This window comes from Sus scrofa, chromosome 7 (assembly GCF_000003025.6).
Source record: "Sus scrofa isolate TJ Tabasco breed Duroc chromosome 7, Sscrofa11.1, whole genome shotgun sequence".
Taxonomy (NCBI): domain Eukaryota; kingdom Metazoa; phylum Chordata; class Mammalia; order Artiodactyla; family Suidae; genus Sus; species Sus scrofa.
In genome coordinates, this window is record NC_010449.5 from 23993496 (window position 1) to 24009953 (window position 16458).

General features: G+C 50.8%; 1 protein-coding gene across 2 annotated transcripts; it reads right to left on the reverse strand.

Annotated features, from left to right (window-relative positions):
• ZBTB12 (zinc finger and BTB domain containing 12) lies at window positions 354-5639 on the reverse strand. Of its 2 annotated transcripts, none has more exons than XM_013977632.2 (2): window positions 5536-5639; window positions 354-2745 (listed from the first exon to the last, which is right to left on the reverse strand). In XM_013977632.2, the coding sequence occupies exon 2, from the start codon at window positions 2723-2725 to the stop codon at window positions 1346-1348; it is 1380 nt and encodes a 459-aa protein (XP_013833086.1). In that variant the 5' UTR covers window positions 2726-2745; window positions 5536-5639; the 3' UTR covers window positions 354-1345.

Consider the following 16458-nt stretch of genomic DNA (forward strand, 5'->3'; position numbering starts at 1 on the left):
GGCCTTCTGGGAGCTGTAGTCCTCTTTGGTTAAGAACTATTCCAGAGCTTTCTGGGAATTGTAGTCTTCTCCACACCCTAATCCAGTGATTTTTTTTTTGCCTTCCAGGCGACACGAAACTTTTTCCCAGACCCAAGATGCCCAAACTTAGGCTCCTGCTTACAATTTTGGCTGGGCACAGCGATCACACCTAGCGCCCCTCCCTAGCCCTGGTACCAGACTCAACTAGAGGGGCAGGTCAAGTGTTGACACCTCTGCCAAACAATCATGGAACCTTTGTGACATGAGGTATCCAGCAGGTGTTGAGGATGCAGAACTGGGGGTGTGGGTCCCTGGCTGGAGAATCCCACTTGTTACACTCCCCCTTCCCTTGTCAAGGTAGCTTCAGGCATGAGACCTGGATGAGTTGTGACCTCCAGGTACTTAGCAAATGGCATCAGAGTGTGAGGCGGTCTAGGGTCGGAGAGTCATTTACACACAGTTGCCAGACAGAGTATAAGAAAAAAAAAAGTTTTTTGTTTTTTTTTTATTTTGTGGAAAACAAAATCAGAAAAACTAAAACCCCAAACTCCAGAAAAAATCCTAAAAAATACGTTTTTTCTTAAAAAATACTGTATAAGTCTCTACTCCTCTCCCTCCCCCCAAACAGCCCTTCTCATGTCCTCTCATCTAAGTGCCCTACCCCCCACCCCCACCACTATTCATAGTTCTTGCTATTGTACCCCACTTCCCAATATCTACCCAGGATGCTCACCCCCATATTCTCTTACCTGCCACCTTATTTTGTTCGCCCTACAATTTTGGTGAGCCTTGTACCCACAGACCCGTTCCCCCAGCATGCAAGAACTTCCTTTTCTGGGATTCAATAATCCTTTCCCCCTACCACTCCCTCTCCCAAGGTTCTATTCTAAGCAGGAGCACTCAAGCTGCCTCCTGCCAAATTCCCTCCCGATTCCCACCCTCCCACCCCCTACCTCAAGAAATGTCAGAACTTCTTCCTGGGCAGACCTAGCCAGGAATGAAACATTTTCCAGTCTTTGCCCCCTCTCATTCCTATAAGACCTTTCCCCTCCCTCCACATATCTATGCACCTCTAAGAGAAGAAAATCTTTCTCTGGGATCCCCTTACCACTCCCTTGGCCTTCCCGAAGAACCCTCCCCATCCTTTTCTTCTGAAGAGGCAGCTTCTCTCCAAGGAATCTGTGGCCCCTCCCTCAGGGTGTGTGTCTCTTCAGGCTCCCCACCGAACCTGCCTATCCTCGATCCCCCACCCCCCTATTCTCCTGGGCCGGGGGGGGTCCCCTTCCTACCCAGCCCAGGGCCCCAGCGCCTGCCCCTGCCAGCGCTAGCGGATGAGGACGTTGATCTCAGCCACGCTGGCCTCCAGCACGTTCTCGGCAGTGGTCTTGCCGTGCTGCTCCTTGAGATGCCGCCTGATGGCAGGCTTGTGAGCGAAGCGCACATCACAGTAGGAGCAGCGATAGGGCCTTGCTCCAGAGTGGAGGTTGAGGTGGTCGTGCAGTGTGGACTTCTGCGTGAAGCACTTGCCGCAGATGCCACACGAGTGCGACTTGACGCCGCGGTGTACGTTCATGTGCCGGTTGAGGTTGCTGCTGTGGTTGAACTGCTTGCCGCAGCGCGGGCACATGAAGATGAAGTGCTGAGCCCGCATGTGGAAGACCAGCTTCTCCACGCCCTGGAACACTTCCGGGCACTTGGTGCACTTGATGTTCTTGAGGGGATTTCCACTGGAAAAGCCGCCGGGGAGGGGTCCCCGGCTGCCCCCCGCCCCCAGGCTGCCCCCCGCCCCCCGGGCAGCCATGGCCACCGCTGCTGCCTCCACCAGGCCTGAGGTGGCCCCCACGCTGGCCCTGCCGCCGGGGATCAACAGCAGGCCCTCCCCTTCCGCATCCTCGGAAAGGCTGTAGCAGGCTTTCACCACGCCCTGCGGTGGGGCCACAGTGCTGGGGGGCACGCTGCTCTGGGCCAGCTCTCCAAGGTGGCTGCCCACAGAGCCTCCGATGCCCAGACCTCCTCCCAGGCCTCCGGGAGGTTTGAGCCGGTGTGCCACCTCCAGGGCCGACTCCACCTTGACGATGCAGATGTCAGACACGTCCTCATCCTCATCCTCATCCTCTTCCTCGGCCTTCAGCTCCAGGTCCTCATCCAGCGGGAACTCCAGCTTCACAGGCCGCAGGAGTGGAGGGGGGAGAGGGGGTGGGGGTGGGGGTTTGGGGGCTGGCTTTGGGGTCCTGGCAGGAGGGAGAAGGGATTTGGTGGCACTGACACTGCTCACAAGGCTGGCATCGCTGACCCCATCCTCTTTGAGGCCTATTTTGGGCTCGATGAACTGGCTGAGGGCATTCCGGCATTTCTCCACCACGTGCTCCATCTGCAGGTAGGAGGCGGCCGTCAGGTAGTTAACGATGTCCCTGACGGCGAATTCCAGGGCGCCCGTGTAGCAAGAGAGCAGCAGGTCAGCCACTATGCGTGCACTGTGCATCAGCGAGACCTGTAGCTCAGAGCTGGGGTTCAGCAGGAACTGGTCCCGCAGGAACGGCGAGCAGGCAGCCAGGATGACCTTGTGGCCGCGGAACTTGAGACTGTCGGCCACAATGGTCACGTCGCAGAACCGCTCCTCTGCGCGGAGCTGGTTCATGTTCCGCAGTGTAGCGGCCTCGTGGCCAGGCAGCTGGAAGCGCAGGACTTCCACCCCAGAGGCCATTGTGGCGAGGGTGGGCAACCCTGGTTGGGAAGGAAACCAGTCAGAGACAAAGGTCTCTGGCTTTCCTAAGCCAAGGCTCCAGGCCTCGCACTCTCATTCTTGCCTGGCCCCCCAGCATCAGATCAGCGGGTCTTCAAGCCTCTTCCTCAGTTTCCCCAGCCCCCGGGGAGGCGCTGTCCCTCGGAGAGGAGGGAGGCGTGGTTCCCGGGGGCGGGGCAGCGGCGTCCACACCCCCCAGCCCGACCGCCCGCGATGATGGGGCGAGCCCGCGCACCCACGGGGGAAGGTCGGCAGAAGGGGGAGCAGAGGCCTGGGGCTCTGGGGTGGCCCCGGCTGCAGCCTTTTCTCACCCCGCCTCCTTTACCCGCTGCCTCATTCCTCCGCCCCCCCCCTTGCACGTTTGCACGCGCTTTTCACGTCCTCCCCCCACGGCCTGCACGCATCGTGCACGCCCCCCCCACGCCTTCAGAACTCCGTGGCACGCCCCCCCCCGCCCCGCGACCCTGAGTGCACGCGCCTCTCACCTGGCCCGGTTCCGCGCGCTGTTTTTTTACCCCCCTATTTCCCCCACCCCCCCGGGGCCGGCTGCGCCCCCACACACGGGCAAGGCCTGGGCAGCGCGCAGGCGCGGGGGTGCACGGGGCGCGCGCGCGGGGCCGGCTCCGCGTGGGCGTAAGGGGGGAGGGGCGGGGGCGGCTCGTGCCGTGTGTTCCAGGCCCCGCGCGCGGCGGCGTCGGCGAGAACTCAGGGAGGAGGAAGAGGGGAGGGAATTAAAGGAGCAGGATTCCCCCTTTCCCGACCCCCCTTTCTTCGCCAGCGCCCCCCCACACGGTTAAAGGGCCAGACAGCCTGGCCTCCCCTTTGGCCAGTATTATTTGTCCGCCAGAGCGGAAATACGTTCCGCACCCCCCTCTTTCTGGCTCCCCCTCCTCTGTGCCTCCCGGCCCCGCGGCCAGTCTGCGCGTGCGTGCCAAATGCCGCGCGGAGGCCCGCTCGCTCGGGCCCGCCCCCCGGTCCCGGCCGCCCTCCCGCGGCGCAGCCGGCTCCTCGCCCCTCAGCGCGCGCCCCCGCCCCCTGCGGTCCCCGCCTGCCTGGCTCCCCGCGGGTGGCGCTGCCACCTGCTCCTGCGGCTGGTGCTGCTGTGGCCCAGCTGTGCGGAGCGGGGGTCCCAGACCACCTCGTGGCTGTAAGAAGCTGTTGGTTGCTGTTGCCCTGCTGAGAATCCTCGCAGTCCCTCCCGCCACACTATCAGACTTTTCCAATACTTCTGAAGCATAATAACCACCCCAGCACTCCTGGCCTAAAAGGTATTTTAACTTCCTACAAGGCCAGGCAGTCCAGTATCCTCGACTTCCTCTCCTCCGTCTCAAAATCTTATGAGAATCACACCTATCGTCCCCCTCCCTCCACTTTCAGAATTGATCCCAATTTCTTGCCAAGGTAAATGCCCTCTCAGTATCCATGACCTTGTCCCTTTCACCCCTGCTGTATAATTAGCCCTAGTACGAATTCTCCTAATTATATGAACATTTATATTAGTACATTTCAGCTATCCTTAATCTTTCCAACTGTCAGCGTCCTCACGCCTGCCCTTCCACACAACTGACCAAGTCAGAGCTCCACTGCCCTACACAAGACCCTTCCTCAACTCTGCACCGTTGCCTTCTCTTTCTCTGTCACTCCCAAACTAAGCTACAGTCTCCATGGCTTCACCACTGGCATTTCTTAGCGCCTAGAAGGCCGACTCCCTTCCCTTCCTCTTCCTTGCATCCCTCATACCTACATTCACTTCCCCACCCATCCAAGTCCAGGTGAAGAAGCCTCTGTTTCCTGCCTACTGGATGTGTTTATTGTATCTTCCAGGAGACTACAGTATTGTTCTTACACATCAGTGCTGGTGGAACTGCTAGTGATAGAATGTGTTCAATATCGGGTTTCCCGGAGTTCCCGTCATGGTGCAGTGGTTAACGAATCCGACTAGGAACCATGAGGTTGTGGGTTCAATCCCTGTCCTTGCTCAGTGGGTTAAGGATCCGGCGTTGCCGTGAGCTGTGGTGTAGGTCGCAGACGTGGCTCGGATCCCGCGTTGCTGTGGCTCTGGCGTAGGCTGGCAGCTACAGCTCTGATTCGACCCCTAGCCTGGGAACCTCCATGTGCCTCGGGAGTGGCCCAAGAAATGGCAAAAAAAAGACAAAAAAAAAAAAAAAAAAAGTATCGGGGTATCGGGTTTCCCCATTAGATGGTAAACTTTATTGCGTGAATTACATCCTGTTTTGCAAATAAAAGTCATACAATAAATGACTGACTATTGAAGTCATTCCTCTTCAGTTCAGCCAGTATCCACCCATAAAATGTTTGTTCCTGATTTAAACTGAATCCTGAACTCAGGGATGCCCTTTGGAGGGGCAGTGGGGGTGGTATTCAGAAGGTGCCTCTACTCTTTGCCTTTCCCTTTTAAATTCTCTTTTTATGCCTTCACCCAGGGTTCTCAATTCTAAAATGCCCTCTTTGTAAAAATATCTTTGTTGTCAGGCCACGTAGATTCCCTTGGCTTTTGTGTCATACACACCTAGGCTCAGAGCCATATTCCACTGCTTTTGAAAAGAGGGCCCTAAGGCAAGTTATTCAATTCTCTGAATCACAGAGTCTTTACCTCTGAATTGGAGGCCCAGATTCCTCACAGGGCTAATGTGAAGTGAGCCTGGCATATCGTAGGTGCTGAATCGGTGAAAGCTCCCTTCTCTTTTGTCTAATTGGGGAACAAACTGAAGTTTTCAAAAGAACTTTTACTAGAAACTCTGTTTCCTTACCTTATCTCTTCTTTGCCTCATTGCCAACCTTCTTAAATGGATAGTTCAGAAAGTTCCCTGGTGGCTCAGCAGGTTAAGGATCCAGCATTGTCACTGCTGTGACGTGGGTTTGATCCTTGGGAACTTCTGCATGCTGAGAGCTCAGCCAAAAAAAAAAAAAAAAAAAAAAAAAAAAAAAGTATAGTTCACACTCCAGTGAGAGCAGAAATTTAAAAATTTGTCACAGTAAGAATTTAAGTTTGTAAAGTTTTGACTCCTATCTCCTTGCTACTTCTTTCTGCGAGTATGAATGGGACAAGGGGCCTAATCTCAGCTTAGAGTTTAGGTGGTCCTAGAGCTCAATTCTCAACCCTTCCAGGGCCAGCCCACCCAGGATAGTTTTTTATTTTATTTTTTGGCCAGACTCACACGGTGTGTGGAAGTTCCTGGGCCAGCAGGCCAGGGATCAAACCCATTCCTCGGCAGTGACTCGAGCCATAGCAATGACAACACCGGATCCTTCCCCTGGAACCCTCACAGGGGAAGTTCCTCCCCGCCCCCCCCGCCTGGATTTTTTAATAATGGGCTGGTAAGACTTTCTTGTGTTACAGCAGAAACTCCAACATCTCCCCTTTCTCCTTTGCCCACACTCAGCTCTGCCCTTCCTGTAGGTTTCTGGTGGAAACTGCAGCCTGTTCAGGTGATGGTGACAGGGGCTCCCAGCTTGAGAAAGGCAACTCTGTGAAAACAGAAGGCCCACACCACTCCCATCTCTTTAAAACCCCTTTCCTAAACTCCCAGGCATCTCTTACAATGTAATCCACTCCCCAACCTTCCCTCGGTGCTGGCACCTTCTCCTAGTAACCTATTCCCTCCAGCTCTTTGGATCACAGCCCCGGCCTCTTGACCTACTCTTCCCTCCCCCTCCTGCATTGGAGGGCGTTTAGTTCTGCCCGCAGCCCTTGACCTTCCCCTCCTCCAAGTCCTGCCCCTGACTCCCCTTGCTCAGTTCTAGGTCTGGGGAAAAAATGGTGGTTCTCCTAGTTCCTTGTCAATCCAGGAGCTGGATGCTTCTATCTCATGTCACACACCCTTTCCTCCCAGCCTCGAGAGTCCTGCTCTGCTACTCCCTGCCTCGCTCCTTGTTGCCACGGACAACTGACTTCCAAGCCTGCCCGTGTCCCTGAGACTGACCTAATCCACAGCCCAATTAAATTTTCTTTTTGTTTACCGTTTCACAGAATCATTAGTATGGTTCGATACTCAGAAAGTATGAAAGGGGAGTTCCCGTCGTGGTGCAGCAGAAACAAATCCAACTAGGAAGCATGAGGTTTTAGGTTCCATCCCTGGCCTTGCTCAGTAGGTTAAGGATCTGGCGTTGCTGTGGCTGTGGTAAAGGCTGGCAGCTGTAGCTCCAATTAGACCTCTATCCTGGGAACCTCCATATACCGTTGGTGCAGCCCTAAACAGACGAGAGACAAAAGACGAATTCCTAGTTGGATTCGTTGCCACTGTGCCATGATGGGAACTCCAATATTACTGGTTTCTTCAAAGCTTCTTGACCTCCTTCCAACCACTGCTGTCTTGACTCCATCTCATCCAGTTTCTTCCCAGAATCAGATAAGCTGGTGATTTACATCCTCTCTGAAATTTAACATACCAGCCTACCATTCTCAGAGTAGCTCTCAGATCGTTCCCTCCTATGCCTGCTCTGCTCCCTCAGGAGAACCTCCAGTCACCTGGCCTTTCCTTTCCTTTCAGGCCTCCCTCCCTCCCTGTACAGCCAAGGTACCACTCACAATGCCTCGCTCAACTGCTCCCTTCAGCTGGGCACTGGGTGCCACTTCGTGCATCCAGAAGAGCCCCCCCACAACAGCTCCCTTCCAACCCTGTCCACTCTCCTGAGTCACCCACCCCACTCGGATCCCCCTCTCCGCACGGGGAAGCCCTGTCTCTTCACTGAAGCGCTTCTCTGTTCAATCCGGACCCTCTCCAGCCTCCTCCCCTCTTCCACGCACAGCCAGCGCTCTGTGTTCCCCACTCACCCACTTCACTCTCTCTTCACACTCACGCTCTCTCCTAAAAATATTTATTGTGACTACATTGTACACACAAAAGCATGTATAATATGAACATGTGTAGGAGTTCCTGTCGTGGCTCAGCGGTTAACAAATCTGACTAGCATCCATGAGGACGCAGGTTCGATCCCTGGCCTCACACAGAGAGGTAAGGAGGTGTTGCTGTGAGCTATGGTGTGGGTCACAGACATGGCTTGGATCTTGTGTTGCTGTGGCTGTGGCTGTAGCGTAGGCCAGCAGCTACAGCTCCGATTCGACCCCTAGCCTGGGAACCTCCATATGCCATACCTGTGGCCCTAAAAAGAAAAAAAAAAAAGGATGAACATGTGTGGTTAAAGATGGATGTAACAGAACCCCTGGGTACCTAACTGCAGCTTAAGAAATAAATTCCTGGGGCGGGGGGGGAGGGAAATGGAGTTCCCGTCGTGGCTCGGTGGCTATTGAATCTTACTAGGAACCATGAGGTTTCAGGTTCGATCCCTGGCCTTGCTCAGTGGGTTAAGGATCTGGCGTTGCCGTGAGCTGTGGTGTAGGTCTCAGAGGTGGCTTGGATCCCGCGTTGCTGTGGCTGCGGCGTAGGCCGGCGGCTACAGCTCTGATTAGACCCCTAGCCTGAGAACCTCCATATGCCGAGGCAAAAAGACAAAAAAAAAAAAAAAAAAAAAAAAAAAAAAAATTCCTGGGATCTCAGCTGTCCTACATCCCAGTCCCTCTTTGAAGAGTGAACTCAACCCTGAATTCCTTAGGTTCACTTCCGTTGCTTATCTTCACGGCTTCCCTGTCTCTGCATGTTTGTAAGTATTCCTAAACCGAAGAGTGTTGAGCTTCGCCTGTGTGATCTTCACAGGGATAGAATCACAGGGAGCATCCCCCCGTGCATTTTTCTGGGGCTGGCATTTTACTCAACGTTATGATTTTGTTGACTGAGTAGCTCCAGTTCGTTCAGCTTCTGTTGCCTGCTTACCCTGCAGTTCGTAAATTCTTTGTCCTGTTGATGGACATTTGCTTTGTTTAAACCGGTGGTAGTCACTGCAGTGCTGCTGGGAGCTCTCCTGGACTCTTTTCCGAGTAAGTTTCTCCGGGGCAGTGGTGCTCAAACCAGGACATGTGTATCTCTGGGATGTCTTGCTGCTGTGGCTCGAGTTCCATTCCTGGCCCAGGAATTGCCACATGCTGTGAGTGTGGCCAAAACCAAAACCAAACAAACAAATAAACCCTCCTTCTATTCCCATCTATAAATTTATGGGAACAAAATTTTCAGTTCTTACATCTACAAAAATGAAGAATAAGAATCAGTTCATGGTGGGAGTTCCCTTTGTGGCTCAGCCGAAAGGAATCTGACTAGGAACCATGTGGTTGCCAGGTTTGATCCCTGGCCTCGCTCAGTGGGTTAAGGATCCAACGTTGCCCTGAGCTGTGGTGTAGGTCACAGACGCGGCTCGGATCCTGCGTTGCTGTGGCTCTGGTGTAGGCCGGCAGCTACAGCTCCGATTCAACCCTTAGCCTGGGAACCTCCATATGCCGTGGGTGCGGCCTTAAAAAGACAAAAGACAAAAAAACAAAACAAAAAAACTAGTCTGGATGTTTCTGTGAAGGTACTTTGTGGACGTGATTAGTATCTCCACTCAGTTAACTTTATTTATTTATTTTTGCTTTTTAGGGCTGCATCTGAGGCACATGGAAGTTCCCAGGGTAGGGGTCAAATCAGAGCTGCAGCTGTCGGCCTCACCACAGCCACAGCAACACAGGCTCCAGGCTGTGTCTGCAACCTACACCACAGCTCTTGGCAACACCAGATCTTTAACCCACTGAGCGAGGCCAGGGATTGAACCTACAGCCTACGGATACCAATCAGGTTCATTACTGCTGAGCCACAACAGGAATTCCTCAGTTGACTTTAATGAAAGGGGATTACCCTTGATAATGTGGGTGGACGTCCTCCAATCAATGGAAGGCCTTTAGAGCAAAACAGAGGTTTCCAGAGAAGGAATTCTGCCTCTAAACCATAACATAGAAATCCTGCCTCACTTTCCAGGCTGCCCTACAAGTTCAACATCAAGACTACAATGCCAGCTCTTCCCTGAGTTTCCAGCCTGCAGCGGGCCCTCACAATTGCATGAGCCAATCCCTTAAATAATCCATCTCTTTGCATCTGTCCTTTCAGTTCCGTTTCTTTGGAGAACCCTGGTGGACAGAGACAGACAGACCTCCACGTTTCTTTCTCCCACCAGACCTGCCTCCCGTTTCCAGTCTAGAATATCCACCTCCTCCTGAGTGTCCTAATCGTGCTAAAGACACCACACGTCCTGGACAGAATCTGTTCTCTTTCTCCTCAAACCTGTTTCTTGTCCCGCGGTCATAGGCTCGATGCCACCATCCATCCCCTCACTCGAGCTGAAAACTTGGGATTCAGTATGGGCGCCTCTCTCTCTCTCTCTCTTTTTTTTTGTCTTTTTGCCATTTCTAGGGCCACTCCCGCGGCATATGGAGGTTCCAAGGCTGGGGGTCGAATCGGAGCTGTAGCCACAGCAATGCGGGACCCGAGCCGTATTTGCAACCTATACCACAGCTCACGGCAATGCCGGATCCTTAACCCACTGAGCAAGGCCAGGGTTCAAACCTGCAACCTCATGGTTCCTAGTTGAATTGTTTCCGCTTCGCCACGCTGGCAACTCCATAAATATGTAAGTTCTTACAGTGTGCCAACCCTGAGCTGTGCTGGTGGTTAAAGGAGGGTGAGACATTTCCTGAGGGTGTGGAGAAATCGAGACCTTTGCATACCGTTGTTGGTAATATAAAATAGCACAGCTTCGGAGTTCCCCTGGTGGCTCAGCGGGGGTAAGGATCTAGCATTTTCATGCTGTGGCTCGGTTTTGATCCCTGGCCCGGGAACTTCCACATGTCACAGGCGAGGCCAAAATACAAATAAAGTAGTGCAGCTGCTGTGGAAAACAGTGTGGTGGTTCCTCCAAAAAAAGTACATTTATCATATGACCCAGAAAATCCACTTCTGGGTGTAGACACAGAAGAGTTGAAAGCAGGGCATCAAAGAGATATTTGTACACCCAGGTCCATAGCAGTGATATTCACAGTATAGTAAAAACATAGAAGCAACCCTAGTGTCCGTTGACGAATGAATAGATAAGCAAAATGTGGATACATATACAATGGAATATTATTCAGCCTTAAAAAGGAAGGAGATTCTGGGAGTTCCCATCGTGGCGCAGTGGTTAGCGAATCCGACTAGGAACCATGAGGTTGCGGATTCGGTCCCTGCCCTTGCTCAGTGGGTTAACGATCCGGCGTTGCCGTGAGCTGTGGTGTAGGTTGCAGACGCGGCTCGGATCCCGCGTTGCTGTGGCTCTGGCATAGGCTGGTGGCTACAGCTCCGATTCGACCCCTAGCCTGGGAACCTCCATATGCCACGGGAGAGGCCCAAGACATACCAAAAAGACAAAAAAAAAAAAAAAAAAAAAAGGAAGGAAGGAGATTCTGACATATGCCACAGCATGGATGAACCTTGAGGCCACTATGCTAAGGGAGATAAGCCATACATAAAGGACAGATACTGCATAATTTCTTTTTCTTTTTTTCTTTTTTTTTTCTTTTAGCTTTTTAGGGCTGCACCCACAGCATATGGAGGTTCCCAGGCTAGGAGTTGAATTGGAGCTACAGCTGCCAGCCTACACCACAGCCACAACAATACAGGATCCGAGCCGCCTCTGCGACCTACACCACAGCTCACAGCAACTCTGGATCCTCGAACCAATTAACAAGGTCAGGGATTGAAACCATATCCTCATGGATACTAGTTGGATTTGTTTCCGCGGAGCCACAAGGGGAACTCCAACCGTATCTATTTTATTGGACACACATTGCTTCTTTTTTTTCAAGTTTGTTTCCCAGGAAGCTAAACCTCCTCGTACATTTCACTGTTTTTTAAATTGAATAATAAAATGTTAATTTTTTAAGAGACATATTTCCTAATAAACAGGCAATCAGAGCACACTGGGACACCAAAGCAACCTGGGTGTGAGAGCCCAGGGGAGACCGAAGAGGGGCCTCGGAGGTGGGAGCCTCAACATTCACTCTGGCTCCCCTTCCCCACTTCTCTGCTTGCTTTTGGCCCCTGGTCTCTGGCCAGAGCTATAAATATCTCCTAACTAGTTTTCCAGCTCTTTCGATTCACCTTCCATACTGATTCCACAATAATATTTTTGAAACGCAAATGAAATCCTACCACTTCCTTATCTAAACTGCCACACAACTAATTGCCTTGTAAGCTACCAGCGCTGGCTCCGCTCCGGAGTGGGGCATAACTTCCTCCACGGTCTCCTCCTACTGTGGCCTCCCCTTTCCTCTCCCAGCTTAAAACTTCCCAAATGACGCATAGTTCCCTTCATGTACTCCGGGCTCCAGACTCCAAGCCTCTGCTCCCAGGATTGCTTTGCATGGATTCCTCTCTCTCTAAGTGTTTTTTTTTTTTTTGTCTTTTTAGGGCCACACCCATGGCATATGGAAGTTCCCAGCCTAGGGGTGGAATCAGAGCTGTAGCCACTGGCCTACACCACAGCCACAGCAACGCGGGATCCAAGCCGTGGCTGTGACTTACACCACAGCTCATGGTAACACCCAATCCACTGAGCGAGGCCAGGGATCGAACCTGCATCTTCATGGATGCTAGTCAGATTTGTTTCTGCTGAGCCACAAAGGGAACTCCTTTTTTAAAAATTATTATGATTTTGTTGTTTTGTTTTGGTCATGCCCACCACATACTGAAGTTCCCTGGCCAGGGATGGAACTTGTGCAGGGACTGGAGCCACAGCAGTGACTGCTGGGTTCTTAACCTGCTGAGCCATCAGGGAACTCTCTATTCTCTTTCTTTTATTTCTTTTCTTTTTTTTTTTTTTTTTTTTTTTTTTTTTTTTTTGTCTTTTTGCCTTTTCTAGGGCTGCTCTGGCGGCATATGGAGGTTCCCAGGCTAGGGGTCGAATCAGAGCTGTAGCCACCGGCCTACACCAGAGCCACAGCAACGCGGGATCCGAGCCACATCTGCAACCCACACCATAGCTCACGGCAACGCCGGATCGTTAACCCACTGAGCAAGGCCGGGGATCGAACCCACAACCTCATGGTTCTTAGTTGGATTCGTTAACCACTGTGCCATGATGGGAACTTCCTTACTCTCTTTCTTTTAAGAACACTCATCTTTTTTTTTTTTTTTATTTTTGGGGCGGCACCTACGGCACATGGAGATTCCCAGACTAGGAGTCGAATAGGAGCTGCAGCTGCTGGCCTATGCCACAGTCACAGCAACTCAAGATCCGAGCCTCATCTGTGACCTACACCACGGCTCACAGCAACATCAGATCCTTAACCCACTGAGCGGGACCAGGGATCGAACCCTCATCCTCAAGGATAATAGTCAGATTCACTCCACGGCACCACAAGGGGAACTCCAAGAACACTTATCTTGCCAGGCTTTTCTCCAGATCTACTGTGAAGCTTTTCTGAACCACCTCTGGAAAGACCTGATGCCTCCCTCTGTGTCCCTGTGAACTTTAAATGCATTGTATCAATCAGAATGTATCTCAGCTTGTATAAATCAGAATGACTAAGTAACACTGGAAAGACAACCTGACAATCTCAGCTTAACACAAGTCTTATTTCTCACTAAAGCTACCTGTTGGGTCAGTGGAGTGGTGATGGGGGTTGGCCTCTGATGGGAATAGTCACTCCAGGTCCAGGTTAAAAGAGGCTCCGTCAGAAGAGGGCGCTGCAGTGTCACATTTGCATTGCCAGTAACCGCTGCTTCCTGGGGGGACAAAACAAAAAGACCTTGGTTGGTGAAAGCAAGCTCAGTGGCTACACCTGACTTCAAGAGCACTGAGAAATTCCCTCTTACCTTGTGCCTGGAAGACAGAAAACAGCAAGATCGGTGAACAGCCTCACTGATTGCCAAAGCTGAGCGCAGAGCTGACTAGTAAACTGGTAAATGGGTGGATCCTAACTCTCTGTGTTAATATTACAGTCCAGGGATAACTGGGATGTTTGGTGGGGGAGTTCAGGAAAGAAGAGAAATGGAAGATGGATAGAAGGATGGGAAAGGGACTGTCTTAAGTTGACGGTCCCTGAAAGCAGAGCCTGACACAGAAGTACAGGCAGTTCATTTAGGTGATTTCAGAAAACAGAGTGTGAGAGTGTGAAAGAGGAAAGGCCCGCTTAAGAGTGTGATAGCAATTCAATTCCACTGGAACTTTCTGAGGAGAGATAGAGAATGTCTCCAGAAATTGTCCATCGGAGGACCAGGAGGCAGGAGCTTGTGTCCCCCAGTTTCCATTCTCCGATGATTGCAGGTTGACCCTGGGTTTCGTCTCCCTGCCTTTCCCACTTGAGCTTGCCCTTCGAGCACCGATGCACCAGCTTGGGATGATTCAGCACAAGCTGAAACTGAGCTGCAAAGAACCACACAGCTTAGCCACTGCTGAGATCAGAAGTGCGTGAGGGGGTGCAGGGCCCCGGAAGTGGCTGCTCCAGGGGCCTGATGATGATTGCATGACTACTTCCTGCCGGTTGCTGTACTAGGTGCTAATTTAGTACATCTTACCCTCATTTAGTGCTTTATGAAGTAGGTTTGTGGTAGTTTATAGAAAGACAGTAGCATGTCATCTGGGGAAGGATAACAGGTGGCTCTGACGGGTGGTTTTACATTTCTGTCATTTTCCCAAAGGCTTTATGAACTCAGAAACTAGATTTTTTTTTTTTGTCTTTTGTTTTTTCAGGGCTGCACCCATGGCATATGGAAGCTCCCAGGCTAAGGGTCAAACTGGAGCTGTAACCACCAGCCTATGCCACAGCCACAGCAATGTGGGATCCACGTCTCCAAACTACACTACAGTTCATGGCAATGCTGGATCCTTAACCCACTGAGCGAGGCCAGGGATTGAACTCGTGTCCTCACGGACGCTAGTTGGGTTCGTTAACCACTGAGCCACAACACGAACTTCAGAAATGAGATTTTTCAAATGCCTACAGAATGACTGGTCCCCAGGGAACTGATTCATGCTAGTAAAATTCACGAAAGACTAATGTATGAATGGTTCATGTAACTTGTAGATTTATTCAATGGTAGATGTAACTTGCAAGAGGATTCAATACTTATGTCCCCTGAGTTGTGTTAAGCACCCACTCATTTGATATTTTTGTCAATGTTTATTGTGTGTCAGGGTCTTGGGGTTTTGTTTGTTTGTTTTTTGTTTTTTTTTTTGCACCTGCGTGCGGTATGCAGAATTTCCCACACTTGAACCAACGCCACAGCAGTGACAATGCCAGATCCTTAACCCACTGAGCCACCAGGGAAATCCCTTGTCTTTTTATTATTTTGTTTAGTCTTAGTCACTGAATGGCCAAAGGGGGTTAAAAATATTTTCTTTTTTTAACTTTTTATTATGGAAAATTTAAAACACAAAAGTAGGGAGAACAGTATATGAAACTCCCATGTACAGATCACCCAGCTTCAACAATTTTCAACAGTTTGCCAGCCTTTCTTCATCTGGCCTCCCCCTCCCACTAGAGAATTTTAAAGCAAATGCCAGACATCTATCAGCTCATTTATAAATACTGCTGTTTACATACCCAACATCAAAAGACTTTTAAAACGCTATCACCACTAGGATGTACTATATAGCATAAGGGATACGGTCAATAATATCGTGATAACTTTGTATGGGGACAGATGGTTACTAGACTTACGGTGGCAATTATTTCATAATGTGTACAAATGTCAAATCTTTATTTGTATGTGGTATACCTGAAACTAATGTAATATTATATGTCAACTATATTTCAGTCAAAAAAAAAAAAGAAAAAAGAAAAAGAAAAAAAACATCACAGGAGTTCCCATTGTGGCACAGTGAAAATGAATCATGAAGATGTGAGTTCGATCCCTGGCCTTGCTCAGTGGGTCAGGGATCTGGCATGGCGATGAGCTGTGGTGTAGGTTGCAGGTGCAGCTTGGATCCCGCGTTGCTGTGGCTGTGGCAGAGACCAGCAGCTGCAGCTCCGATTCAACCCCTAGCCTGGAAACTTCCATAAGACATAGTATGGCCCTAAAAAGCAAAAAAAAAAAAAAAGTTATGGTGATTATTTTAAAAAGTGTTAGAATTGTATTATGGTTGTGTTTTCCGTTATCTTACAGAGGTAGGTACTGATGTATATTTACAGGTAAAATGTAATATGATGTCTTGGATTTGTTTAAAAATCATCCTGGAAGGAGTGGGTGGGTGTAAGAAACGAGCCAGGACTGTCTGTGTATTCGTGATGGTTGAAGCTGAGGGATAGGCACACAGAGCTTCGTTATACTATTTGCTCTACTTTTGCAGTTGTTCGAAGTTTTACAGGATAAAACTTGATCTGTGTGCAGAGCCTGCATCAGAATCCCTTGTTAGTAGCCCAGCAGGGGCAGTTCTTTCGGTGCAATGGTTACATGCAGGCAGCTGTCCAAGCGCCTTTTTCCTGGAAACGGCTTTTATAGGACTCCTACCAGAGACCCAGACTGAAGACACAAAGGAGGTGCCAACTCCCTCAGAGACCTCCTGCCTGCTTCCAGAGCTTTCTCCTCAGCTCCTCGTGTTGCCCTCCATCTATCTGAACAGGAACCGTTCATACCCAACAAAAACTCCAAGAGCAATAAAGGGGATTTGATGAAAAGTAAATCTCTCTCCTTGCCCCACACCCCACTTTTCAGCCCCCAGTTCTATGCAGAGGCAGCTCTCCCATCCGCTTTCCTGTCCTTCCAAAGAAACTTCACACAGGCGGAGGGTACATGTGGTTACTTCCTCCCCATCCACCTCCTTTGCATAAATGG